The 27,847-nt window shown below is 40.5% G+C and overlaps 1 protein-coding gene across 2 annotated transcripts in view; it reads right to left on the bottom strand.

The window, feature by feature from the left end:
- Nucleotides 1-1,214: 1,214 nt before the first annotated feature.
- Nucleotides 1,215-27,847, bottom strand: part of ADARB2 (adenosine deaminase RNA specific B2 (inactive)) — a 294,939-nt gene continuing 268,306 nt past the window's right edge. The window contains exons 7-10 of one of the 2 annotated variants that reach the window (XM_072329373.1): nt 19,381-19,549; nt 9,907-10,088; nt 6,740-6,918; nt 1,215-4,344 (exon numbers count right to left, since the gene is read on the bottom strand). In XM_072329373.1, the coding sequence (XP_072185474.1) occupies nt 4,168-4,344; nt 6,740-6,918; nt 9,907-10,088; nt 19,381-19,549 (707 nt within the window). In that variant the 3' untranslated portion in view covers nt 1,215-4,167. The remainder of the gene's footprint in view (nt 4,345-6,739; nt 6,919-9,906; nt 10,089-19,380; nt 19,550-27,847) is intronic. The other variant, XM_072329374.1, reaches the window with a different exon arrangement.

Here is a 27,847-nt window from a genome sequence, read left to right as displayed (position 1 = left end):
AGATAAAGGGATATAATTTATATGTGAAAAATGTTGGGATCTATAAATACTGAGAATCTGATGCTTTTATTATTCAAGTCACAAGTCCAGTGTGGATGAATCAGCTCACAGTAAGTTTTGCACAAAGAAAAGTTTGCCCTGTAAATGTTTTATTCTTCCTCTCTCCTACCTTTCCCATAGAAACATAGACCCAAGCTAGGGAAAGGCAACCACTGCAGTGTCTAACCTTGAAAAAAATGATATGTATAGCCACTGATGATGTTCTGCTGTGCCAGGAATGAGACCTATGGGATGGCCCATGTAGATCCAGCATCAAATTCTTCAGCAAGAGCAAACAAATTTCTCTGGGGTCCAGTGAGGTGAGGGGACTCACTGGAAGCTGTTAGGCTCAATTTAATCCTGGAAACAAATCTTCACAAGGAAGGGGGTAAGAAAGACTCTTTCTAGAAAATTTTAACTGTTAATACTTTAACTGTTGGCTTTTCTGAAAGGCTGGTAACTCTGGAGAGCTCTGTAAGGAATGGCTGGAGGAAATAATCTCAGCACCTAAGCACTAAAATATGTTAAAGTTTTGCATAGATGATTTCATATGGGCTCAGTGTGATTTTTGTCTGCTGTAACTAAATACTTAAGGCTTAACTCAGGAGGAATCCAGGGCCGCTCCACCAATGAACTGGTCTGCAAAGATGCGCTGACCTCGGGCCTTTTGTTAATCACTTCAGTTTTCTTAAGCAGATATAGACAGCAAGTCACGTGAAGTGTGAGTTTGTAAAGATGTATTTAATTTTCATTGAGAAAGAGTTTTCAGAGTAACCTGGAAATAAGTTGGTGGCAGACTGATCTCAGTTGTCTTTGACTGTCCCTAGAAGGCTTCTTCCCTACCAGCAACCATCAATGCAAGTGTATGTTTCTTATGACAGATCAAATCCAAACAGAACAAGAATGTGTTGAGTAGAGATCTACTATGTGTGTAGAAAATATGTTAGTGTATCTCAGAGCATTTGCAAACTGATTTCTAAGCCACTGTGAAAAAATGGTCAACAAACAGTGAAAGAACAATTTTACTTGGCATTTTATTCACTTAACAGAAACATTCACTTATCAGGTATCACTGAAGTGCAATTTACAGAATTTAGCAGCAAATTCACATATGTAAATTCAGATTTATTTTCTCTTGTCCTTTTTCGTTTCTTTTTTCTTTTGTTTTTTTTACAAATGTTACAAATGTACATCCATTAGTACAGTATTGCCATTCACTCATGCGTGTTATGTACAGAATCTTCGCTAAAAGATTACTACTGAGCAAGTTTTCCTTTGCTTCAGGAAATGCTGCATGTAGGTCATGCGTGCTTCTGGGAGCTGGTCCCATCACACTCTATCGCTGCACATAATGAGAAGAAGTAGACATTTAAGGTCACATTCAACCCTTGTGCAAGTGGAGGGGCAACTCCATTGCCTTCGGAGGGACAAGCTGATGCCCACTTGCAGTGGGAGCTCCATTTGATCCCCACTGCAACCCAATCCAGGATTTCATTTATGTATTTCTTGCAACAAAGGATAATTAAATCTTGCCAGGCTTTTCCTTTCATCCTTAAAAATAGCCAGGTGCAGCCTTTTGTTGTCACCTTGGCTGCAACACCAGCCTGTGGAGCTGCCACTCCTGTGGCACTCCTGTGGCACTCCTGTGCCACTCCTGCTCCTGTGGAGCAGCCGCTGTGCTGGGGCTGAAGGAGAGCAGCGGAGGGCTGGGAAATGTAAGGAGAAGCTTTAAGGTCTCTCGCATGCCAGGTGAAGACTAACTTGAAGAGGAAAAGCAGAAGATATTGCTTCCCCATGTCCTGTGGGTCTCTGCCTAAAAACCCTCATCCTCCAGTTTGGTTCTCCTACGGCTTCCCTGCCTCATTGGGAGCAGCCCCTGCAACCATCACCACTAGCACTACCCACAGCATCTGCTGCACCACTGGCCATGGTCATGACCCCAAGCCCTCCTGCTGCTCCCCTGTTGCCCAGACGCTGCAGGGGCTCTGCAGCGGGGATGGCTGTGCTGGAGGCAGGGGACACGTGAAGGGAGTGAGAAGCTCCAGCCGGTGCCAGAAATATTCAGAATGCTAACCAGAATGGCTGAGAAAGTTAAAATACTGACAAAGTGGGTACCACAAAATGCTTCCATTACTTAAAATGTCTTGGGTATTTTTTTTTTATTTATTTTTTTACTATTTCTACTCTAAGGATTTTTTTTTTTTTAATTATTTAAATATTTTTGGTAGTTAATATGGAATGTATTATTTTGTTGAAAAGGTACCTGGAAGGGGGGAGCTTTATTTTATCTAATTTAAAAATTCTAGTTTATCACAATTGTTTTTATACAAGACACTATAGATACATCTTGCAGTTTATAATCTAAAAATAAAATTTCATCAAAATACTGTAGCTATTCTATTGTGGGCATCAATAAACAATGTATTTACTGAATATGGCTCTCCAAACATGATAAACCCTATACAAAGAACATCTATCTTTATCGATAGGAACGGTTTCTTATGTAAAGGAAATTACATGGAAAAATATGAGCCTTGTGTTGTTTGAAAAGTAACTCAACCTGACAGTTCTGAGAAAATACCAAGACAATTATCACAAATCAGTAGCAGCATGTTATATACAGGTTTAAAGAGAATCACAAGAACAAAAAGAAAACAGTAGTTACATACCCGCAAATCCTGTCATTGAAAAAGTAAAATAATAAAAACACAAAAGAAATATGCAGGGCATTTGAAGGTTGATTCTGCAGTGGGACTATCAAAGCTTGGTTCTCCCATGACAGCATCTTTTGCATTCTGATGAATTTGGGGATGATTCAAAAACGAGATAATATCAGATCCAGTTACAATTATACAGGAAAGGTTACTTGCCTCCTAATTGAAAAACAATAATGTTTGTCATTTATACAGAGTTAGAATCTGGAAACTCTTACATGGAGAGGGACCTTACCCAAGTTTGTAGATCTATCTACTGCACTTATGTCAATTTGGGCGGTGTGCAGAGGTGAAACTCACTGTAAAAGTGACAGCATCTGGCTTATCTGGGACCTGTCCAGAACACTCTGTTCCTGCCAGCTTCTTCAGATGTGAAGCATATGTTATTATCCCCATTTTGCAGATGGAGAAACTGAGGCAGGAAAGAGCCAAGTACCAAACATACTGCCTAGTTTGGGATGTCTCTGTTGTGGATACCCAACACAACTGGAGCATCCTGAGCTCACACTGACTTAATTTAGAGTGGTGTATTCTCAGGTGCTGTGAGATCTGAGGCCTGGGTTGCTGGCTCCAGCCTGAATGATTTGCAGCTGTTCCGTGATCTCTGGATCTGGGAACATCCTCGCAGTAATCCTACAGCTCAGCACCATGGAGAGCCCCAGCCCCAATGGGTGAGGGACACCCTGTCGGTTTATAATGGGACATGTGTGGTGTGAATGGGCTCAGATAATTCAGATTTACAGTGGGTGGAACTCATGGCCAGGATCAGAGGCATGGTGGGAAGTAGAATGTCCACGGCATCAGAGGAGTGAAGTGTAAACACCAAGAGAAAGCTGATGCCCAGCGTTGTGCTCAGAGTCAGCAGTGGGAAGTGGAGTTTAAAAATTCTGCATATCTTCAAGGCCCAAATTCTTTGTCACAGATTTAGGCAGTGAACAGGATGATTTTGCATAGAGGTTCAACACCTTTATTTGTGGATGATTATGAATGCCCAGGGCCCTGCTTAGTGCCTGGGGTGCTTTCATCTCTGCTTACTGTTTTCCATTATTCAGTGATGACTCTTGCACTGACTCTGTGAGGGAAAACAAATTCTGTTTGGGATCAGCCAGGTGGCCTGCTAACGCCTCAGACTGTGAATACCAACAGCGATAAACTATGACAAGCAAAATCTTTGTGGGATTGGCATTCTAATTTGGGCAGGTGCATTCTTGGGAAAGGATCATGAAAAAGCAGTTTTCTAAGGTCGACTTCAGTGCATCAGACATATTTATATTTATGTTTTTCCAATACAGAATTAAAATAAAATATTTCTGTGGAGGTTGCTATTAAATACCAAATCGCTTCCATTCTCAGTCCTGCCCAGCCTCTTCACAAGCTGATTCGATCTGGTCGCATAGCAAAGGTGTTGAGTGATTTACCCAGTCAGTAGGAACTGATCTTGCTCTGGGGGTTTCTTCACCCAGGTGCCCAGCCCGGCTTTCTGAAATGCCTTAAACAGCTGCTGCTTGACAGCCTGGTATGTCTGAGCCACAAGCTTCGCCTCACTGTACATCGATGGCATGTCTCCATGGCTTGGTGTTCGCGTGCTCAGCTGCAGAGCAAGAAGCAGGGAAGGGGAAAAATAAAATAATAATAAAAAAATCAGCCATCGAGCCAAGAGAAACAGGAGGTTCAGTAGCCATATAATCTTCCTGTCTACATGTCATCAGTGACAAACAAACTATCACTGTGCTTTGTGTGTTTACTTTTGGATTAACAACAACAACAAAACTGGAAGCTTTGAATGCCTGCAACACTGTTCCAAACCATTGCAAAGAGTAGGAAGGTAAACAGCTCTGCCTTGGAGCTGGCACTGGCGGCAGCAAACATTTGTGTGCTTTAGAAAAGATCTACCTTTTGGTTGAGATGATTTTTAGAAAAGAAAGGGAAAAACCCAGTCTGAGAATTTTTAAATAACGTGCTCAGGTTAGCTGAGCAGCTTTAGGCTTCAAAGTAACATGAGCAGACCGCTGGAAGAAAGGCTCCTCGTGCACTCTCCCTTTTCCTTCTTGTATCAGTTATTGTCAGAAATGCTGTGAGAACTGCCCATAATGGGACAGAAATTAGTGTCTGCATCCATGCCAATGGAGGAGTGAGCACTGCTGCCAGCCAGCCAGCCAGATAGATATATCGACAGACAGTGCCTGCACACACACACACCTGGAGCACACAGAGACTGCAGTACCCTGAGTTGTGCAGAAGAAACCAGGTTTCTCTGACCTGCCAAAGCCTCAGCAGTCCCAAAACAGCAGTGAGACTTTGACATGATGTGAAAGAACCCAAGGTCTGGAAAAAGCCCTAGAGCAAGCAGGCAGGTGACAGTCCAATACTTACAAGCTAGTGAAATAGCACCCTGTAGGAAAACACACCATTAAAAGCACAGCCTTGGTGAGTAAACAACACTGTCTTTCTTCTCTGTAAATTGGGGGAAATTCTGAAAGAGAGACTCCAGGAAAGGGCAATCGTACAGCTTGGAATGAGCTGATCTGGTTTGCTTGGTGCCATGTGGATACACTCCATGGGCCTGCTCAGCTTCGAGATGTTTGGCAAAGCCAGTGCAGGAGGTGCTGTTGCAGCCTGAAGGTTACGTGGGCCCTCCTGAATGAGTTTGCTGGTGGAAGTGGCTGCAAACTTTCCTGCCATCTCTTTGACTTGTTCATTAATTTCTCCATAAGAAGAAGGTTTGGGTTCTTAATAAAATAATTTATTTCTTGTCCCCTTTTTATAGACTGAAGGACAATTCTTGACAAGCCTTCATATAGCAAAATAGTATTGTATCAGGGAAAGAAGGTGAGCTGAAGAAACACTGCATATTTTCCCTGCTGCTCCTAATAGAAGTAGAGGAGTCAGTCTTGCTGACTCAGGGGCTCCTGTTCCCCAGCACCTTCTTGAAAGTTCAGGTAGGAAGAGAAACACTGACTCCAAAACAAGAATAATGACAGAAATAAAGGAAATGCCTGAGACAAGCCTTCAGAAGAAAACGTGCCCCTTGCTGGATGGCCAAATCTTACCCATGTAAAATCACAGCATTGATTTGAATTGCTGTTATAATACCTTTTTCTTTGACTTGGTTTTGGACTTTGACTGCAGAAAACATTCTTAGTATGTTAGGCCCATGGATGGCTCTGTAGTTTAAGCCATCCATCTGTCCCTGTCATTGTCTCCATCCATGGGAAGTGAAGTGCAGTGGAAAGTTGACTTCTGTGCCATTAGGGGAGATCATAGCCAACTTCTCTAGAGGAAGTCCAGCTGTCAAGGAGTGGTTGTCATTTTAACTAAGTATAGCCTGTATTTTAATACCTTTAAATTGTACTGCTGCTGAGTAATGAAATCAGAGAGCCTTCAGCATCTGGTAAAGTCACCTTCTGAGGAGCAGCTGGATATTATCAATATTAAATAACACATCTAGGGGAGTGGGTTAGGGAAAAGGAATGACCAATCCATAGCACCTGCTTTAATCAGATAACTAGAGTGAGACTGGGAGCAGCTGAAGCTGGCAGTTTAAATTGCTGTGTAGGCAATGAAATGTGGATGTTTCCAAGGCTGTGCCAAATGCTGTTCTCAGGCCTCTGAGACTTGGTAGTTTGAGGACTCCCCTTGTAGTCAAAGAGATACTTGGAGAAAAATGTGAATTTTTTTTTGTTGTGCTTGACTGGCATTCAACAGTGCTTGCTTGAGCTTGAAACTAGAGCTTTGGACAACCAGAACACCCACGTCCCTTCCAAATGTGCCTGCAATTTTGCTGTTGGCTCTCTGTGTGACCTCAGCTACCATAGGATCTTAGCTTTTGGTGACCTCCGGCCCAACCCAGGTCCCATCAGGAGGAATGTTGGACACTGGTTGTGGATGTACATTCATCATGAGATTCCCAAGACAGGTTTGACTACTGGGTAAGGATCAGACCACCTGCTGCTGGCAGCAGTATCCTGTCAGTGTGCCAGGCCTACCTTGCCATGAAGCTTTGCCCACCGAGCAAAGAGCATGTGCTTGCAGAGCCGTGAGGGGCTCCCACAGTTCCTCTTTCCTGTTGTGGCGTTGATAACCTCCAGATCGGCGTTCCCCACAATCCAGTTCACACTAAAGCTGGGAGACTTTCCAGGCTGCCGAGCATCAGCATGACTAACCCCTGGCAGGAGAGAAGAACACCAATATTATCTAGAGCTTAAAACCCTCAGAGGCTGATAATTTGTGGTGGTTCACTGAGGCTCATGAAATGTCTTTGGGTAAATATACTGACTTGTGCTGTTGTCACTGCTGATTAAGTGCTACTAGTCTGAGCACCTCAAAGAGATAATTTAGCAATTCCTGTGGATCTTTTTAACTTGACAAGGAAAAAAAAATCATTAATCTGAGGAAAACTATTAAAATCATAGAATGGTTTAGATTAGAAGAGTCTGCATAGATCATCACTTTGCTCTCTCTTCTTCTTCCAACGTGGTCCCTTCTGTCCTGTGAAGGGGCTGCAAGAGTCTGGCAGGACTGAGCCCACACAATGAGAGAAAGGTGACCAATAAAGGGAAAAATTGCTTGGCACAGCCTCTTTGTATTGTGAAACTGCAGAGACCCTCTCAATCACTTGGACTGAACTCACTACCATGTAGAAGAGACTTACAGCTAAGCCATAACCTCTCCCAGAATTTGTAAACACGTTCATGTTGTATTAATACCTTGTTTGATTTTTTTCCCCCTGAGATAACAGATCTGTCTGCATCTAAAATTCCATTTCACCTAGGCAACAGGATATAAACTGAAAGCCTGAAAATCAGATAGCTCCCGGTGCTATTGAAATGCCCCTGTACAAAACAAGATCAGAATCTGCTGCTTGACACCGCATACAGTCTCTGTAAAGATAGCACCCAACAGGACTGGGTGCCAAAAAAATGTGATAGCAAACACACTGCCTTGTGAATCTGCCACAGGTCACTAAATCAGTCAAAATGCCATGAAAACAGAAAAGAAAAGGCAAAACCAGGGATACAGCAGGCTGTTCTACTCATTAGCTAGGAAGTGTGGGATGTACACCCCATCCTACACCCACCCCAAAGCTCTCTCTGCCCATGGTGGACATCTGTGAGAGTAGGGGGTCTTGTCTCAGTGCCTAGGAAACCCTCTGTGCTGGTTCAGCTTTCTGTCTTTCTCTTCCCAGCTATCCTATATCAGCTCACGTATTTAGGTAAGTAGAGGATATTTTCACATCATTGTCTGAGAAAAGGCTTCAAAGCAAAAACTGTGAGACTCATGACAGCCACAAATAGGATGGCAAGCCTGGATATATTCTGTGTTGGTTATGATCCTTTCTGTAATATTTCTTCATGTTTTTCTGACAAGTAATTGTTCCAAATTTGTTTGAAAGGTAATTCCCAAATAATCTAGATAATTTTTTCTCCTTTATGCAAAAAATATCTTCCTTTAAACCAATACAACAAAGAATACAATAGAAGACTGTAGGAACTTGAAGGAATAGGAAAGTCTTTGTACAAACAATATGAATTTGAGCGTTATGGAATTTGAACTGAAATCTGTTCTTATTCTCCTCTCCCTTGTTGCAAAGCCTCACGCCTCTTCACAATACACTTTAGAATGACCTGAATCTTAAGAGAAAGGGAAATAAAAATGAAATGGGGCTTTTCTTTCTTCTAAAAAATGCACCCAAGAGTAATTCCAGCAAATGAAAGGATTTCCATCCTTCTGGGAGGACTGCAGTGAGTGGAAAACCTCACTGATTATTTTTCTGTGGGACCAACGAGTTATTTCAGGATATCTCATCACACACTCTGACTCTCCTCTCCATCAAAATGCTTGCAGTGTTATGATGAAGTGTCTCAATTATTAGTGTCCTTATAATTGAAGGACTTCTGCAATTTAAAATCCCTGTCTGGTCTGATTCCTATGAAGAAAGTAGGAGGCAGAATTAAAAACCGAGATAAGCCGTTCAAACAAGGAAAATTTTTTGACCTATTCACCTCATAACACGTGCATGCACAATACACTTACCAGATGTATTAAACACATCCTGGGAAATTTCCCAGTGGCTAATCTATCACTTCTGCCTCAGTCAAACTAATTTTGTCACAGAGACACATAAAAAGAAACAAACAAACTCCAAAGCTAAGAAAGTTAAAGGACATAACAGCACAGGACCTAGGAACCTAGAAGACTGTGAAAGGCAATGTTATACTCCACTAACACAGCCCAACGTCCCATCTTTGTATTTTTGACATCATATTTTTTTCAAGTAAGTAAAAAAGCAAGTATCAATGCCAAAGAGCAAAATAATGGTGTGATCCTGTGCAGAGCTGGTGACCCTCAGCACTCACATGCTTCATGAGGTTCTGAAGGTGTTTGAGGTTTTGAGGAATTTGTGCAGTGCAGCTGGTCAGTTGTTGTCTGGAGGCTATGGAAGCAAGGAAAGACTAGAAATGAAAAAAATGGTGACCAGGGTTAGGGAGAGGGGCTGGGGAGAAGAATGTTGGCAGTGGAGGAACCTCAAAAGATAGCTGGAAACCGCAGAATGGCTCACACAACCAGCAGGATCCTCAGCAGGCAGCCCCAGTGCCTACTAGAGGACTGACAAGCAGGCAGGACCACCTGCAGGAGCCAACAGCCCTTCTTGGATGGACATCTGCTGAGAATGATTGCTAGTATGTATGGGATCAGGAGCTTCACATAAAAGTCAGTGGTGGAAATGCTGCATTCATGGTCCAAAAATATGAAGAGCAGTTCTCTTGACATTGCACATTTGTGCCGTCACTGGATGGGGGAGGGTGGGATGAGAGACGTAAACCTAAAATGTACTAAAAACTTTATTCCTGATTGCTAGAGATCCTTCACCTAGAAATAACATTTTATTTTTTATTTTTTTATTTTTTCCCCACTTAGTATAGTAGCAGTTTTCCTACTCAACTTACATGCACTACTGAACTCTGTTCTGCTTATTAAAGAAAAACTGAATTTAAATGCATTTTTCTTCATTCTACAAGTTATTACTCAGAAGGAAAAAAAGAAATCCCAGGCTAATGATTTACTTACAAACATGTAAAGTTTCCTGTTGGTGACCTACGCAATTAGTGATGGGAGAGGGGCTTGTTTGTTGTGCGGGCAGGTGTTTGCTTACCACTGAGAAGAAGCTGATTGCGCCGATACGAAGCTGGCAGCTGACCAATGTCTTCTATTCTATGGCTCATTACCCGGGAAAGGTGACCAGTGTGATAGAGGCTTCCCACAATGATGCTGTGTAAATACATGGGTTCGATGAAAGAGCTGAGAAGAGCACCTTGGAGCCCAAGGATGTTCCATCTGGAAAAGAAATTCAAGAGGGAGAAATAATACATGGGTGGAGGAATGGCCACAAGAGAGCTGTCCTGGGAAAATCTGCAAGGCCAATGTATGGGGTGGAGGTATGAGGGGTGAAACCTTCCTGTTCTTGTGCTATGAGTCACAAGGCACTGCACTGGTGGATTATGATATGCCTTTAGGACCAGTTCCCCAAAGCAATTATTTTATATTACTACGATGCCTCTGACTCAAGGGACATATTTCCATTTTCCTTTATTGCAAACACCAGCTTCCTGTGGAAACCTATTTTTTATACATGCATATTGGTTTGACTGAAGATCTTTTGGCATGTCTTCAGCAGAATTAAATTTTTTCCTGCATCCATATTTTTTACACTCACAAGGGTAGAACTAAAGTGAGTGCTTCTGTTATTATATTCTTCTTTATCCATTATCTTGTATCACTACTTTCCCCTGCTGTACAACCAAGATGCTATGTGACTTAGGTTGAAGATCTTGTGAATAATGTTTGAAAACCTCAGAGACTGACATTTTCTTGCACAAATGGTCAGACATATATGAAGGCAATGAATGAAATTCTGCTCCTGAAGACAAAGCAAGAGTTACAAGTTAAGGCAATGTATTTTTAACCAACAGCTTATCCTTCTCTAAAGTGTTCTTAGTGATGAGCTTATCTTACCTTGTTGCTGTCTCAAAACATGCAACAAAGTGATGGTGGAAACCTTGAGGCCTTCAGTTTGTTAATGACTGAGCTCTTTGTTGCTGCTGGTTGGTTAGTTTCCTGAACTGTTCATCATTTTAATATCCTATGTTTATTATTCTTGGATAATATTTCATATGTAAGTTGAATGCCATCAATCTGTCTGAATAGTTTTGAGTTCAGGAGTTCAAAAGGAAAACTCTTTGGAAAATGTAGTTTTGCAAAGCATATTTTGGCTCATTAAAAAAGAAAATACTGGCAACATTTGGAAATCCATAGCTGACTGAAGAAAAAGATAAGAGGTGCCTGCTATTTAGGGCAACATTCAGTAGCTGCCATGCTAAATAATGTGTTTAAAGCACAATCTCCATCAGCAGCAAGCATTATGTAGCTAATTTCTTACATCATTGTTCTTTTCATTAATTAACATTTCTCAACTGTTAGTGCAATTATTGCAGTACCTCCATGCTGTATGTCTCTTTTCGTGATTAATAAGAAGTCATTATATTTCCCTTTCCTGAAGCAGTCAATTAACACGGAATACTTTCCATTAATTACTGAATGTTTAAAACCAGCATGCTGTACCTGGAGAGCAATCTGCTCTAAGAACCTGTGACACCAATTGCTTTAAAAAGTTCTCTTTAAATTTTATTCCAAAAACACAAGCAATTTAGCTGGCTATATTAATTTGCCTCCGAAGCAGGGCTGTGAATGAGAAACATCTTTTAATCTCATGCAAGAAAAGGCAGCCATCTGGCTGCTGAGGATTTCAGAGTCAGACTCTCCCTGTCTCCCTCTGTAAATGCAGGTCATTAAAGTAATGTGTTCATCTACATAAAACTCAAATGGAATATAAAAGGTAATATTTATATACAAACAATTTAGTCCCACAATTTAAACAGTCATTGGTTTTATGAAACATTTACTTTAGTCGATCAGATTTGCATAACTTCAATTGGGAAAAAAAAAAAAGTGTGGTCATTCCTTCAAATAACATCACTTTTAAAGGAAGGAACTAGCTGCCTCTTTGAATAAATATCTTATCATGATGCAAAATTAATAATGCAGGCTCAAGAAATAGAGTCGAACTTGATAGCAGTACTATGCTTCAGATCAGCTTCTGAGGATGGTAAAGAAATTAGACAGTGATATCTTTGTCCAGATGGAAATTTGAGATCTTGCTTCATTTGACATTTCCTTAAAAATATCCCTTGTAGATTTGATTGAAGGAGGGAAAAAAAGTAGAGCTAGACAGGAAACCAATGTATGCTCAACACTAATGGAACTTTAACTATATGAATATCACAAGAAACAATCTGAGCTTTATTTACCAAAATACGGGATTGTGTTCAGATCATAAATTACAAGGTAATAGTGATTATTTCATTGAAACAAATTGCAAGGAACCTGCCTTTTCTTTAGGTATATTTCTCTGCCTAATTCTGAACATGTTCATCCTTGCATACAAAAGGATTCAAATGTCGATGGAAATACAGTATTGGAAATTGCAGCATAACCATGATCAGCTCAGCCCCTGTGTGTTAAAAGCATTTCATAAACAATTCTCATCATGCTTTATATACGCTTGGGAATCAAGATGGAAAGGCAGTATGATATGCTGAAGTCTGCTGCATTATTTGGCAGCAGAGCTATAGTCCATAGTTCCTCAAGCAAACCTGTCTCAAAAGAAGACCCGGTCAAGTTTGAGGGAAGAGGAAAATCATATGTCAGCAGTGGTGAGTATAAATAGCCCCAGAATTGATTGGATGGAGGAGTCACACCTGAGAAACAAGGGGACACATGGGGCACAAATACAGCTAAGCCTGATAAGAAACTGGTGTTGTAAAAAGAGGTTGACGCAGAGCTAGATAGCACCCTATGGCATAAAGGGCAGAGAAATCAGAAGAGGTGCTGAAGGTTCAGAAGGGAAAGCATCTTGGAAGCCTTACTGGCTCTCTCTGAGTATCACTAAGCCTGTTGTTCTCCATGTTGGTAGTGGGGAGACAGGATGAGAGGGATGGCACTGCCACCAGTACATGTGATGAGTGACATGCTACTGGTTGCTTCCTGGTTTGATACAGCCTTTTGTCAGCATCCATTCAGGGAAGAGGGATGGAAAAACAAAGAAGCTTTGCTTGCAAATCTGGCCCAGTGTCAGTGTTTGTTTGTTTGTTTTGTTTCCATTCTGTAAAGCAACCCTGAGCAAGTGCATGAGTCCCACCAAGTCCAACCAAGCTTTAGGAAAAGAGCTGTTCTGTTCTGAGATGCCAAGTAAAACAAGACCCTTGCACTGCTGTTCCCATCCCTCAGAGCACAGTAAAAGCATGTTGTTGATAGTGGAAGTTTTCACTTAATCACTTTGTTTATGTTCTGTGGATAAAGAGATCTACTTTAAAAGGCTGCCAGTTCAACATTTTGCATAGGGAATAGATTTGACTGAGAAACACCCAGAGGAAAGTCTTTGGAGTATTTTGTCCTGTGTGTTGTTCATCCCTTGACCAACAAACATGGATACTACACTGAATTATAACAAATAACGTGTCCCTTGGTAGGCAGAACACCTATAGGATTATTTGTAGGTAGATGACAGGGAAAGAGCAGCAGTCAGACTATCCATAAGACTGATCACTTCTGAAGAAATGATTTCTCTGTAGCCTGATTTGGGTGCATGAAAATAGCTGTGTTCCCATCTGTAACAAAGTGCTCACTTCAAATGCAGCTTTTCAAAGTAAAATTATTATTCAGAGCATCACAGTGTTATATTTTAAGTCCTTGATATATCAAGGTAACTTTTCTCCCTATGAAGAAATATGCTGGATCATTCTGAAATTTCATAATTGTGAAGGATTTTAAGGATTGTTTTCAAGTCTGTGCATCTTTCTAATAACTCATATGCTGTACTCTTCTTAATAACACTTCCAATACAGAGAAAATCAACCCACTGCTCCCTTAATCACAAATGGTTTTAAAAACCCCCCTAATCTTCAGCAGGCAGGATCAGCAAAAACAAATGTCTTCCCCTTTTCACTTACATATGGGAGATTTTGGTACTTTAAATGGAGGGAAAGCACACTTTTCCTTTTGTTCAAACACCGGATATTACTGTATTGTTTACAAAGACAAAATCCTGTGTCCAGATTCCAATATAGATAATCCTTAAGTCAATATGTTTTTCCCTGTTTGTCAATCACAGAAATGCCAGGGATGAGTGTGAGGCATCCCAGAGCAGGCCATCTTTCTTCAATGAGATGCTGTGCTCTGGTGGCCCCACTGGGCACATCCAAACTCCATCTGGCTCCCACGCTCTTCGCTGCTCAGCACCACTAGGAAGGCATGCAGGGAAAGGCATCCCCATGTCATCCCCAAGTTATTTTCAGCACTACCCATATGATCATACAAATTAACATCATAATAACATCTCAAATCCCTTTGAGGCTGAGATGTGGGGAAATTGGTGTTGATGCTTCAACAAAACATCTCAGGGAAAAGTGTCCCCCTGCCATTGAAGCTCTCTGAGACTGAAATGTCTCCTTGGGACCTTTGGAGAACCTGTCTGATGAATTTCAAAGCTTTTTTTTTTCGGGCTTTTTATAAAATGCACACATTTTTTAGTCATTATTAAGAGCTTTAAGTCTTATCCACTTGGCACACTGTTAACCTCCTGTGCCACAGTTTCTATTACCAGTATTTCTAGCTATGCTTCACACAATATAAATTGTTATTCGTGGTGGCCTGCACTCAGCAGAACACCTGTGGTGTTCCTATTTATGTGACCATTTAGCTATTATCGGTTAGGAAACTGGAACTAGTGCATTAGTTTTTGATCTGTATTTTAACAGTAGGTGGTTTATGTATGTTTTCTGGAATATACCTTGTGGTGAAAGATTGAAATTGAAATCTCAGTCACATAGAAAGGGGTTAAGAGGGAGAATTACAAATCATGTGCACAAATCAGCTCTAATTGAAGATCTTGCTGTGCTAATTGATTTTCATTTACATTAATATGCAGCCTTTGAAGTAGCTTTTCTTAAGAGTTACCTTGTCAGGTCTTCTGTTAACGATGGCTCTGGTCAACAGGCTAATGCTAAAATAGATCTAAGAATGCCAATTTCTGACACTGACTTTTAGTCTTGCAGTTTTACACACACTTAAATGTAACTCAGTGTGCCTAAATCATTTTGTAAAGTGCTTCTTCAGATTTCCACTGGTAAAACCTGAAGCAGTACTTCAAGACCACATCACCTTGCAATACTCTGAAGATATTCTCAGGAAAAATTGCTCTAGCTTGTGGGCCCACATCATCCATAAACTTTCACCATGGACAAGAATAGGCTGTCAGGGCTGTAATGCCAAATTTGGAGGTTCTTTGTAATTGCTTATGACATTTTATAAGTGAGGTATAATTAATATGTTCTAGGTCCTATTTAACCTCCAGACTTCATGCTACTGTTCTGTGAAACACAAGGAAGCTGATGGCCATTAACCTGGTGGCAAGAAAACACACAGTCTTTTAAAGGTGACCTTTTGAGAAGCTGTACCAAGAAAACAATTTTAAGGCCAAAGCTTACAAGGTACACATTGAATTCTGGCTTTTATTTGCTGAATAAAGACGGTGTTTGTGAGGACTGTTTCCCTCAAAGCCTGTGTAAACACATTTCTCAAGCCTGCACCCCGCAAGGGCAGCTGCAGATTGGCTGGTTCCCCAAGCAGTTGTTCTTTTTCAGAATTATTTTGTTCGTGACATTGCTACTTTTTCACAGTGTGCGTTAAAGAGGGAAATGAAAGTCAGGATCCTAGGTGTTAGTGTAACTACTGAATTTTGGATACAAACAACATGGCTGAATCCTAAAATGTGAAGCAAGAAGGCTGCACTGTGAGATTCACAGAACTTGAGTGTAAAAGCCAACACTCTGTCAGGGTGGGTTATCTGGGGATTCACAGAGTCCTAACTTTAAATTTGCACATATAAATGCATAAGTTTTTAAAGCCAGAAGGAGCCACCAAGATCTAGTCTGACCTCTTCTATAATACAGTCACAGAATTTCACCTCATAATTCCCCGCCTGAGCTGAATAACATGAGTATTCATGCCAGAAGTGTTTGTGCTTTAATTCAGTAAGGGAATGGGTATGATGCTAGGCTGTTTATCCTGCAATCTCAACACAGCCACAGAACTCAAATAATGCATACCAAGCATCAAATCCTCTCAAATTTGTGTTGATAGTAATAAAAATTGCTAAATTCCTTTGAATAACAAATAAATCTGATTAAATTGCTCTCTGCTTGTGGCTATCCTATGAGCAGGAAAGAACATAAATTGTTAGATACATGATTTATAGATTATTACTCACTTTTCTGGGTAACTCTATTCTTGAGTCTTTGATATTCTGATAGCAATGTCCTTTGCAAATAATGCAAAATGATGTATATTTTAACAGCTACTGGTTAGATTCTCATGGGGAAACATTCTCTAATAGCCCAGTGCTCCTGAGGGGCTTTTATAAGCAATAAAATGCAAAGTATACAAGTCAGGTTTTTTGTCAAATCTTGGTTATATAAACATGAATTTCAGCCTTAGAGATTTTTTTCTTTTTTTTTTCTTTTTGTGAGACAAGTCCAGATGATGTGAAACCAAATTCCTGCATCCTGCAGACATTTGAAGAGTCAGCTGTCTGTGTTTTAGATTAAATATTTGGAATCTGAAGAATGACACAGAAACCACCTTCTGGTCTCTTGAGGAGGGTAGAGAAAGGGAGGAAGAAGCCCTCATGTAGCAATCACCTCATTTGCTGTTCTCCTGTCTGTACTTTTGTGGCTAGAGAGGAAGAATGTACAGAACAGCCCTATACGTGGTGAAACAGAGGTTTAGCAACAAAACCTTTGACTTCTTATGAGTGAAAAGGAAAAGAAGGGCAAAGATTGATCAGAGATCGTATTTAATATGGTAAATTGAAATCTGGGATAAAGTTTATTGAAAATGCTAAATCCAAAATTGTGTCACCACTCTTTCCTAAGCCCTGCCTAAAATTTCTAGCAACTCATTTCATTGACAATGTACTCATCTGTGGCCTGCCCTGAAGGGACTGCTTATTTTCTGCCATGCAAGAGATTTTTTTTTGGTGCATGCTTCCTGTATTGATGGTTTGTTTTTACCAGTGCAGTAATTCCTGGACCAGAACTGGTGAACCCAGCTGACAGTGTGATACAAAAATGAGCAGTCTGCGGCCTGGTGGAAACAAAGTCACGGAACCTAATCTCACAATGTGACCACGGTAGAAAAAGTAAAGGGAAATGTGTGAGCTTGAACTGTAGCTGTGGTTGGGAACATCTCTAGAAAGATTTGTTCACTTGCTCAGGGTCTCAAAGATTTTCAACAGTCAGCTCTCTGTTCTCTAATTACTGAATGAATATTTCTCCTCAAAATCCTCACTTGAATCCCCCTATTTGGTTTCCACCATTTATAGTTAATGGAGCTCCTTGCACCATGCCCATAAATAATCTCGCCTACCATCATTTCCTAACTCCATCCTTCCCCTTTGCTAAGAATGACTATATCCTTTTCCTTGAATTTCTGAATCTATTTTCTTTTGTGATTGTTTCAGAAGTTTTTCTATTTACTTCCCTGTATCAGAGCTCTTAACCTGATAAACAAGCAACCAAGGAGCCAACATTCTTGGAAGTGGTGAGTTTTGCAACACAACCCTACTAAAATTACTACATATGTTGCTTTTCCCTCTTCTTTTAACTGGGCATTTAACTGTCCCTTGTGAGAGTAAATATATGCTGCTCAAGGCAGAGATTAACAATTGTTGTTTTTTTTTCTTTGTTTTGTACAAGAAAATCCCATGCCCAGTTGAATTATAGTGCAAAATCCACACTGCTGTCATTCACACAACACTGCAATAATGACAGCAATGATGAGATATGTAAAAAAATATATATATATAATGGAAAATACTGTGATAGATTTTTTTTCCTTCACAGACATTAAGACTGTTTAGATATGTGGCGAAAAGGAAAGGAATCTTTCATTGTGCTTAGCAGATGTGCTTGGAGAAAACACAGCTTCCGAGAATGTGAGTTAAAGTCAGCATCACTGTCAACAGCAAATGTAATACAGTTTGCAAAGCTGATATTTAATTCACAGGCTAATGACATTTAAAACCTCAGAGAGTGCAATATTTCAGTTCAGAAACTTGAATTTGTTTATTTTTTTGAGTCTGAATTTGGAAAACCCACCTGCACTGGAAAAGAATGAGAGAGCTGAAAACTGTATGCATTTTCTGTTATCTCTTTATGAATAAATGAAAATATGATAGCAGAATATGCTCTTTATCTGTCATGTAAACACAATATTTGTGATGATTACACTTAGCAGAGTGTGGATTCTGTCTTCTGTCCTTTGAACCTGTTGATATTTCCATTTGTCTGTTAGGTTGTACTTATTTTCTGTTGAAATGCCAGGCTTTGCTAAGCCTAAAGAGAAATTGAACTTCAATAGGTCATCCAGTTAAAGCTAAGAGAAGAATTCATACATTTACACTGAACAAAAACATGTTTTTTAAAAAGATTTTGTTTATGTTGACCTTCAACAATTGAACTATACTCTGGGCTGCTGTAATTTGACTGAGATCTTAAGCATGATATTCCAGCAGAGAATTCTGCCATAATGTTTACAGTTTTACAGCTCCAATATGCTGCATTTAAAACATAGAGCTTCCCAGGGAGGTGCTGATGTCACTGTTCCTGGATGTGACCAAGAAACATGTAGAGGTGGCATTGAGGGACACGGTCAGTGGGCACGGGGGTGATGGGTGGATGATTGGAATAGGTGATCTTGGTGGTATTTTCCAACCCTAATGATCCTGTGATTCTATGATGTTTATCTAACACACATAATTTATATATATATACATACAATTATGAGAAAAGTACACATGTATGTATAAATATATACAAATAATACAGTAGGTATGCATCCCAATGTGCACATTTTGGTTTCAATTGTGACAATCTTCATTTGCTATTTGTTAATATTGTAAATAGAAAACAACAAGTGTGTTGATGTTTTATGTACCACCATGAAATAATTACAAAATGTTTGTTACTTTGAAGTTGTTCTACATAAAGATATGTTACATGTGCAAGACAGAGCAGAGCCACAGAGGTGGGTGTGCCATGAGAGCTTTGCAATGACATTCAAAGTAGTAGCAATATTCTTAACAGCACGTAGGGCACTTTATCAGTGCAGATGAGGTCACTTTATCTGCATGGTGATTGGTTTGCAAGTTTTGCAGTAAATGATCCAGTAAGAGCAGAGTGTATGTATTTCATTTGCACACTGAAATTCTACTGGCAGAAAATGCTGCAAAGAGAGTTTATATTTTTGTCACACTGTAAAGAGCAACTAATGATCCATAGAGAATTTGGGAGACCATTCTATTTACTCCACCTATTTATAGGATCTATCTTTGCATATAAGGGGAGTCCATGTCAGGACCTACGAGCTATTCCCCACCAGCAGCCATCATCATCAAACTTCATTTCCACATGCAAGCAGCTTCATGACGCGTGCACATGAGATGCTACAGTACCTGGCGATTTTGTCTGTGCAGGACATGGTGATGAGCTGCTCGCCCAGCAGCACGCCGTCCCACGTCTGAGCCACGTTATGGCACCGCACCGGGATGGTTCCTTCTCCAGACTCGATCTTTGTTCGGAGGTGCCCTCGATATTTTCTCACGATGTGCCTGCTGCTGTTCACTGTGCAGAATTACAAGAATGGCAATCATTAATTGTTTTCAGATGCCTTTTGAAACTAACAAGCTGTGCTGATGCCATAGCTTGCATTTGCAAGAACCACCTGTGGGGGTCCTTGAAGCTGAATGCAAAATAAGACAAAACCGTAGCCTAAGCAAGGAGCACAATGGAGAAAAGTTGGTACAAATCTCATGATTTGCTTCTCACATACTTGTCATTGACGTATGCTGAGGTGAAGTCACCATTTCCTACCATGTTTGAAAAGAATAGAGGCATATCATTTTTATTTATTTATTTATTTATTTTTCCAATTTTCCATGCTAAATGTTTGGAATTTCCAATGTTTGGAAAGCCTTGGTTTAAGAACTGTGATTAAAGTCTCACCTGAGCCAACTAAGTCCAGTAACCTGATGTGATATTCACTGGCCTTTCCTGAATTGTTTCAGAATAGAGCTTCTCATTTGCTATCAAGGAATTTCACTAAAAATTCTCAAAAGCTGAAGTTTCAAACTCTAGGTCTAAAGCAAATTATAATTTGTCAGTTATTGCTTGCCTAAATTCCCTCTGTAGTGTCCCTAATGGGAAGCACACTATTGCCCTTTGTTAAACTGGTATCTGTTATGACTTTGCCATCTGTCACTTCAGTGATACTACATTTGAGTATGAGGTGGAAGCCTTTGGGGTGGTGTGGGGCAAACAACTAACACACTTTTCCTGTGCTGCAGTGAGCTTAATTTTCAGATACTAAATAAAGTATTTTGCTATCATTTTCATGAAATGAAAAAAGTGGGAATTCACTATCAAAATTACTCTTACTCTCTTATACTACCTATTTGCCTCTAGGTATTTTGGTTACAAAGAGCAGCAACGTTGGAAAAGGAGAAAGAAAATCTTCTGGATCTCATTCTCACCCTCATGGTGTTTAACTGGAGAATACTTTCACTCTGCAGCCCAGAAAAAAAGAAGGAAAGACAATAGGTACATGGTGACCTCTGCTTTCTGGGGAAGGAGTGCTGCTTCTACAGACATGAGGCTTTTAGCCAGTTCTCAGATCTGCAGTGTATTTTTCCATGGCCCTAAGCTGGACCAGAAGGTTTCTGCTGGTGAAGGTGGTGCTCCTCAGCCCTTAGTGGCTATGTTGTTGCCTGGCTTCTTTCCTCACATTGAGTAATGCTGGGTGCCACAGGTTGGCTGACCAAACCTCTGGCAACCAGCAGCAGGATTTGTAGTGCTCACCATGCACCCATTCTCTTCCTCATTCTGTTCCTCACCATCTTTTCTCTGTGCAACCTGTGCTGTGAGCTCTGGCTGAAGCAATTGATTGACTTTGGCTGCTGCCAATGGATGACTTACAAAATGAGAAGAGTAAAATAAATCACTTTGGCCTGCTGGGATTAGCAAAGGCAGCAAACACATGTAGAACAAACAGCGGAGTCAGCTGTGACCTGCCAGCAGACGCAGTGGCTGAACCCACACAGATCATTTCCTCTTGGATTCCTTCCTTCCTTTTTAAGTCTAAAAATAGGAATCCGAAGGCGAGCAGCAGGCTGGGCCAGCTTGGATGGAGTGGCCACTGCCACAAGTGATTCCCAGTCAAACCCAAGCCCCATCATACCTACTAGCTACATATCTGGTGATCCTCATGCAGCATCATCCAGAGGATGTCTGCTGTGCTGCATTTGTGCAGGATTATCTGTCTGGGAACTGGTCCATATTTTTATGGGAACTCTGCAGGAAACTTTCAAAACATGATTCAAGCAGCAGTGAGCAGCATGTTTTATTATTAAACAACAGAGTGGTGGGGAAGGAACCATGAAATTTGAACAACAAAAGGAGAAAGTGATTGCTTCTGTCTAACAAATGTGTCTAGCTGTGCAACACAGAGAGATGTATGGCAAAATCCCCTTGCCTCATCCTGCATACACCCAGATCTGCGGCATGACAGAGCCAGATCCCCTCCACGGGAGCAGTGAAGAGTGACTTGAGGCTATTTCTGTTTCAACTGGAAGAAAGTTTTACTTTAAGCAAATTGGTTCTCTTTTCCTAAGCTTTCCCGCAGGTAAAATGAAGATAATGATGCTTTCTTGTTCTGCAAATTCATTTAAAGGCACTGCTCAACATGTATTGATGAGAGCCAGATGTTATGCTTTCAATAAGGACCTACCACAGGAGTCCACCTGCAGGAATTCCCCCAGCACAGAATGATTTTTTTAAACATTTTTTCCCCATCTTTTTTAGAAAACTATTTTCTTTTACTAATCATCTCTGTCTTTATTTCTGACCTTCGTCTGCACCCACCTCTATTCCTCAGCTCTGAGCCCCCTTATCCACGCACCCATTCCCTTGACCGCTCTGTTTCAGAAGTGGTTCACACAACTGGTGCTCCACTGTTTTGCATGCAGGAGGACATGCAATTTCTGGGGAATTTTAGTGGCCATATGAAGAGATGAGCAGCTCATTGTGTACATGACTTGGATTTCATTTCCTAAATATTATCTAGGGAGGGACAGAGGGGAAAAAAACATCAGCATTGCCAAACTCTGTTGAGTATCTAAGGCATCTAAAGCACAAGCCACCAATTTAAGGGGAGAGCATCTGAAACTTTTCTGTGAGTTGAAGTGAGTTTACTGATCCGATTTCATTTGTCTGTTTTACGAGACCCAAACTAGTCCAGGTGTGGTTGCTACTGTAGCATCTTAGACCCAGCATGCACATACCCAGTGCTGAAAAATAAAGTTTTTTAAAGCATTAAGAATTGCGTGTGACTGCACAGATCATCTCATTTTCCAAATGCTCGCATTAACTCAGCCCATGTATCAAACTTTGCTCCCTTAATGCGCGCCGTACCCACGGTGCAGCCAAGCGGGCAGCATTAGCTGATAGGATTCGGGCAGCTGGGGCCGGCATACGCTCACCCTGGGATGCACTCCCACAGCACCGATAAGGGGTTTTAGCTGCTCAACTGCTATTAAATTCAATGAATAGGGTGTGACTAAAACCCTCTGCTGTGCTGCCTGTCTCGGGCTGCTCACATTACTGGGATAGTGGCACACATGCTGCAAAAAGATCCGTAGCACACTTAGGAAATACTAATAACTCAGAACTCTGAATGCTTTCAGAATGACAATGATAAAATAAAACCAGATTGGCAATTGCAATGTGCTTAGGTTTTGGGTTTTTGTTTTTTTTCAGGTTAAACAGTTAAATAGCACAGGAAGATAACAAACACTTAAGAAACCAAAAGATGAGTTTTGTGTGTTCTACACAGACTCTGGTATATGATTGTTGGTAGTAAGAGATGCATGTGCTGGCACAGTCTGCTATGGATAATTTTAAAGCAGCCTGAGAAATATATGTATTTGTGTAACAAAGCCACAAACTACAGCCAACTGCTGTTCTGCTGTTCAGTATGATCAAAGCATCAGAGACTATGAGCACTGCTGATCTTTCCTGCATTGCTTCTCCAACTGCTTAATCTCAGCTAATTGCAGGGGAGAAGGCGTCTGAGGATGCCACTTCAACCAGAACAAAATGTCAATTTAAACCAGAATTGGAAAGGACAAATTTAAAAATCATTTGGAGTGGATTTATGATGTGTGCTGTGCTCAGATGTGGAAATTACTCCTGAGAGTTTCTAAGATAAAAAGATGCTGGATTATTAATTATTGGATTATGAATGTACACAGGTGGCTTGTATTCAGAACAGCATCTTGAAACCCACTGATTTCAAGGCTTTCCCCTTATTTTCACATTTTCTCTAGGACTTGTTCTGGTTCAAATGGTAATGAAAAAAGCTACCTCCATATTTATTATTTAGTTGAAGAGTGAAGTGGAAATGGACGATGATTAAATAGAATCACACGAGTAAGGCTCTGTCAGAGATTTTGCATGACTGCCTCAGAGGTTCATTTTCTATTTCCCTGCTTCAGTGGAGGCTGTTCTCTCCTCACGAAGGAAGAAATAAAACAGCATATCTTGCAGTTGGACCCTCCATTCATCACAATGGTTTATAATGCTTCCTTAGAGTGGTATGAAACAAAGAGGTGAAGGGAAAGCTGTTAACATCTCACTGCCTTGGTGTTCTGATGGTTATTAGAGATACATACTCCTCAAGTTGATGGTGAGCAAATGCATGATATTCCAGTTCCTGGAAATGTTCAAAGTGAGCACAATGAATGCCTTAGGCACACCTGCTTTGCAGGGAGGTGGGGGTGGCCAAATCAGTCTCTGCTGTGGTGTGTTTTAGCAACCATCAGAGGGTGAGGCTGAAATGTGAGGGCCCAGCTTTGGAAACTGAGAAATTTTAGGGATATTCTGAAAGGAGGCTGGGTTTGGGAAAAATAGAACAGATCCCTCCACAAAGGACTAAGTTGAAATGTGGCTACTGACTGTGGGATTCGTCACAACAAGAGCTACACAGGTAAAGCCAACAGTCTTGCATGAGGATCTATGGAGCTCCCGCTGGAGCAAGAGCAGGATGCATCCTTCCTCTGGGAAACACATACATCTGGCTTGCATGTGTCAAATGTACGTGCAGGTGAACCTCTTAAAGTCCAGACATGCTTTTAATTGCAGACAAGGAGGTCTGTTATATCTGAGCCAAGCTCCAGGAAGCTCTTCTGCTCTCTTCTAGAGACAGACAGCATCTGCATATTCAAGTTATGTCTGGGAGTTAGACATTAAGATAGACATGCAAATATAAGTACAGAATACAAACCTTATACAAGAACTCTTGTGATTTGTGAAACTGAAGTTGAACGTTGAAATTGAACTTCCTTATCTTTTCCCTCTTCTGTGTGCTTTTCTTGGCTAACATTCTGATTTTGGATAACAATCAGATATCCCACATCCTGGAAGGTGATATATTTAGGATGCTATTCTTTTTCCTCATCATTCTATCTCTTTCATGATTATTTTTTTTATCTGCCGGTAATTTCAGGTGATATACAGATAAGGTACAGATAAGAAATCAAAGGATGAATCTGTCCATTCATAGTACATCAATAGGTGGCATTTAATCCATATTATTGATGGTGGGAAAAATGTAAAGTTTGAATTCAAAAGAACTGAATGGAAATGACTGCATCATTTGTCCTCATCTATTTTAAATGTGTATTGTGGTGCTCAGGGATATGATTTAGCAGAAGGTTGTTAGAGTTCGGGTACTATGGTTAGGCTGCGGTTGGACTTGATGATCTTCAAGGTCTTTTCCAACCTGGGTAATTCTATGATTCTATGATTAATTAAATGAGCAAATAACACCACTGTATTTTAATGAAAACTCTTCATTTTGAACCATCAAAATAAATGATAGTGGCTGAAAAATGATGGTGACTGAAAACACCCTTCTCATTTTAAAGAAAAAGACAAAGAAAGATATGGGGATCTACAGACCAGTGAGCCTCACCTCTATGACAGAGATCATAGAACAAATCCTCCTGGAAAACATTTTAAGGCACATGAAAGATGAGGAGGTGATCAAAGACAGCCAGCATGGCTTCACTCAGGACAGAGCATGCTGGACCAATCTGAGGCCTTCCGTGGCAGCATTGGTATAAAAAGGAAGGGTAACTGATGTCCTGTACTTGGATTTGTGCAAGGCCTTTGGCACTGTCCTGCACTGCTTCCTTTCCTCTAAATTGGTGGATAAAGAATTGGTTGGACTTCATCAAGAAGGGTGGCCAGCAGTGTGAGGGAAGTGATTGTTTCTCACTGCTCTGCCCCTGTGAGGCCCCATTATGAGTGCTGTGTCCAGGCCTGGAGGGACCCAGCACATGAAAGATGTGGAGATGTTGGAGTGGTTCCACAGGAGGACTGCAAAGATGGCCCCTTCCAATCCAACCTATTCTATGATTTTGATGTTAGATGAACTTCTAATTGAGTCCTTGTCTGTCATCAAACTTTAACTCTTGGGACAGAAGCCAGTAAACCAACCAACCAGAGAAATACATCAAAGTATCTACCTTACAAAAGAGTTCTGTTTTTGAGGAACCCCTGGGATAAAAATAGGAGTAACTAATTAAAATTCTCTTTAAAACAATTTGTTGACAACCAAGTCATGCGCAGAGTACTATAAATAACCATTACAGACAAGGAGGAGTGAGCAGTTCTGGGTCAGGCGTGACAGAAATCCTTCATGCCACCCACAAACCCAGTCTACAGACTTCAGCCTATTCTGGGGAGAAATGCATTAATGTGTTGAAGCCACAAGCAGAGAATCCTTCTATGGAATTAAGATTCTGTTCATGTGGCAATCAAGGAAAGTAAAACTTGAACACTCCAAGATTATTATTTTTAATTACTAATTGCTTCTCTCATCTAAAATTAGATGTGTAATGCCATTGCTTTTGAAGTGCAGCTGCCCCTGGAGAGAAAAGTCTGGAGACTTGGCAAAGGGCTGCAATGGTGTTGTGAAACTCCATTATGGAGAAAACTGCCTCTGAAGCCTTTGTGAGCCTTGTCACCAGCCACAAAGGTAAATTAGCTGGTCTCCTGGTCAGCAGCTGAGAAAACAGTGGAGAGAGGCTGTATGGGGACAGGAATAGACTTGATAGTTCACCTATATCCTAAGCTATACAACATCATATCTTCTGCCTATTAAAAAAAAATAAAAAAATAGAAGAATTTTTTTTCTTATGTCTGGGCTTTATCTTTCAAACGTGATTTCTGTGAAAAATTGTCAACATTTCTGAAATTGCCCATTTGGTGGCAGTTCTCTCCCTTGGCACGTTTTAATCAAAAAGATTACATATACATGGAGAGAATGTGTTATTCAGCATAACTCTCTTTCCTCTATCAAAGAAATATGCTGCTATTCATGTGAGTTTGGGATTTTTGTTGTTGTTTGGAAATTGAAATCTTCAAGAGTCATTTGAAAAAAATGTTATGAAAGAAATCAGCAAAAAAGTTAAAACAGATGATGAAGTCCATAAGGTAGAAACAACAGAAAACCATCAATAATATTTCTGCATTACAATGAGCTTTAGCTCCCATAAGGTTTCTCTGAGCCCTGAGAAACTGCGGCTCCTGCTGCATCCCCATACTGTAGTTCAGCTTCAGTTTCTGGAGCTGAAGGTGATGATTACTGAATAAAGTCCTATGGTCACTGGGTGGGCAAACTGAAACTAGATCACCAAGAAATGGTCCCCATTGGCCTAAAAAATCTATGAATTGTAAATACTAAATCATCCTGAATAAAGGATATTCTGAATAAAATAAACACTGCTTTCCATTTTAATATCTTACTTTGAGCATTACTCTTTCTTAAAGCTGTGACAGCGCTGTCATGGATAAATTAAACTGTTTGTTGCTCTTACCTGTCTTTAGAAGACTCTAAGAAACTCCCCAGAAGTCTAAGGACTTTGAAAAGTCCCACAGAGATCTTAACTGGACCTGGAGGTTCCTGACAAGCTTACCTCAAAAGCTTTACCTGTGACTTTGACTCAATGGAAGAATTTGATCAAACTAGATCTAGCTGGACATGTTTTTTCCACACAGGGTTTTCAAATTATGATTTGATCTTTTCTTTCCCAAATACTAACTACAAACAGGTGAGCATCTTGGTCTCTGAACTCTACTGGACTATTGGATGTTGGGGCTGGTGTTGGAGCAGCCATGAACATGTGGACATGTGGTCATTATGTCCATTCTGCAGAGGATATTGGAACCCTGGAAATCATGGACAAATTCTATCCATGCAGCTTGCCTGGGTGAAAAGTTCTATACCTATTCTGAAAGCTTCCCAGCCATGGCCTTTTGCTGAGTAATGTAGTGTTTTTATCACATCTGAACATTGCGTCCAAATGCAATGTTGTACAAAGCAGTAAAACCCAGCAACAAAGCAAAATCAATAAATACAGTGCAATTCTTTTTTTGTGATTCAAGCATTCTGTTAAGTTTTGGATACAGTTATAGCTGCGGAAACCTGTTTTCCTGAATCCTAACAAACACAGTTTGCTTTACATGAAAGCTTTTCAGTGCTTTGGCCAATGCTGGCTTTGAACTTTCCATAGTTTCCAGCATAGTCTTTCTCTTTGCTGAGATAGACATACACCATAGAGACACATCCAAGAAAATCTTATTTTCTACTTTACAGAACCCCCTGGAACAACAAAACCCAAATAAAGAAAAGGCAGCCAAGAATATTACAAGGAGAGGGATTTAGAACATATTCAGTGCACTGTTAATGCCAAAGAGTTTTCTCATGAGGTGTCAGTTTTGACAAAGTTTTATAGCATGAACTGAAAAGAGGGAGACTAACTCAGCTAATCACCAATATCCTGAAGCCTTGATCTAGGACTT

Source organism: Excalfactoria chinensis, chromosome 2 (genome assembly GCF_039878825.1).
Source record: "Excalfactoria chinensis isolate bCotChi1 chromosome 2, bCotChi1.hap2, whole genome shotgun sequence".
In the NCBI taxonomy this organism is placed as follows: domain Eukaryota; kingdom Metazoa; phylum Chordata; class Aves; order Galliformes; family Phasianidae; genus Excalfactoria; species Excalfactoria chinensis.
Note: the sequence above shows the minus strand (reverse complement) of the source record. Positions and strands in the feature narration are given on the sequence as shown.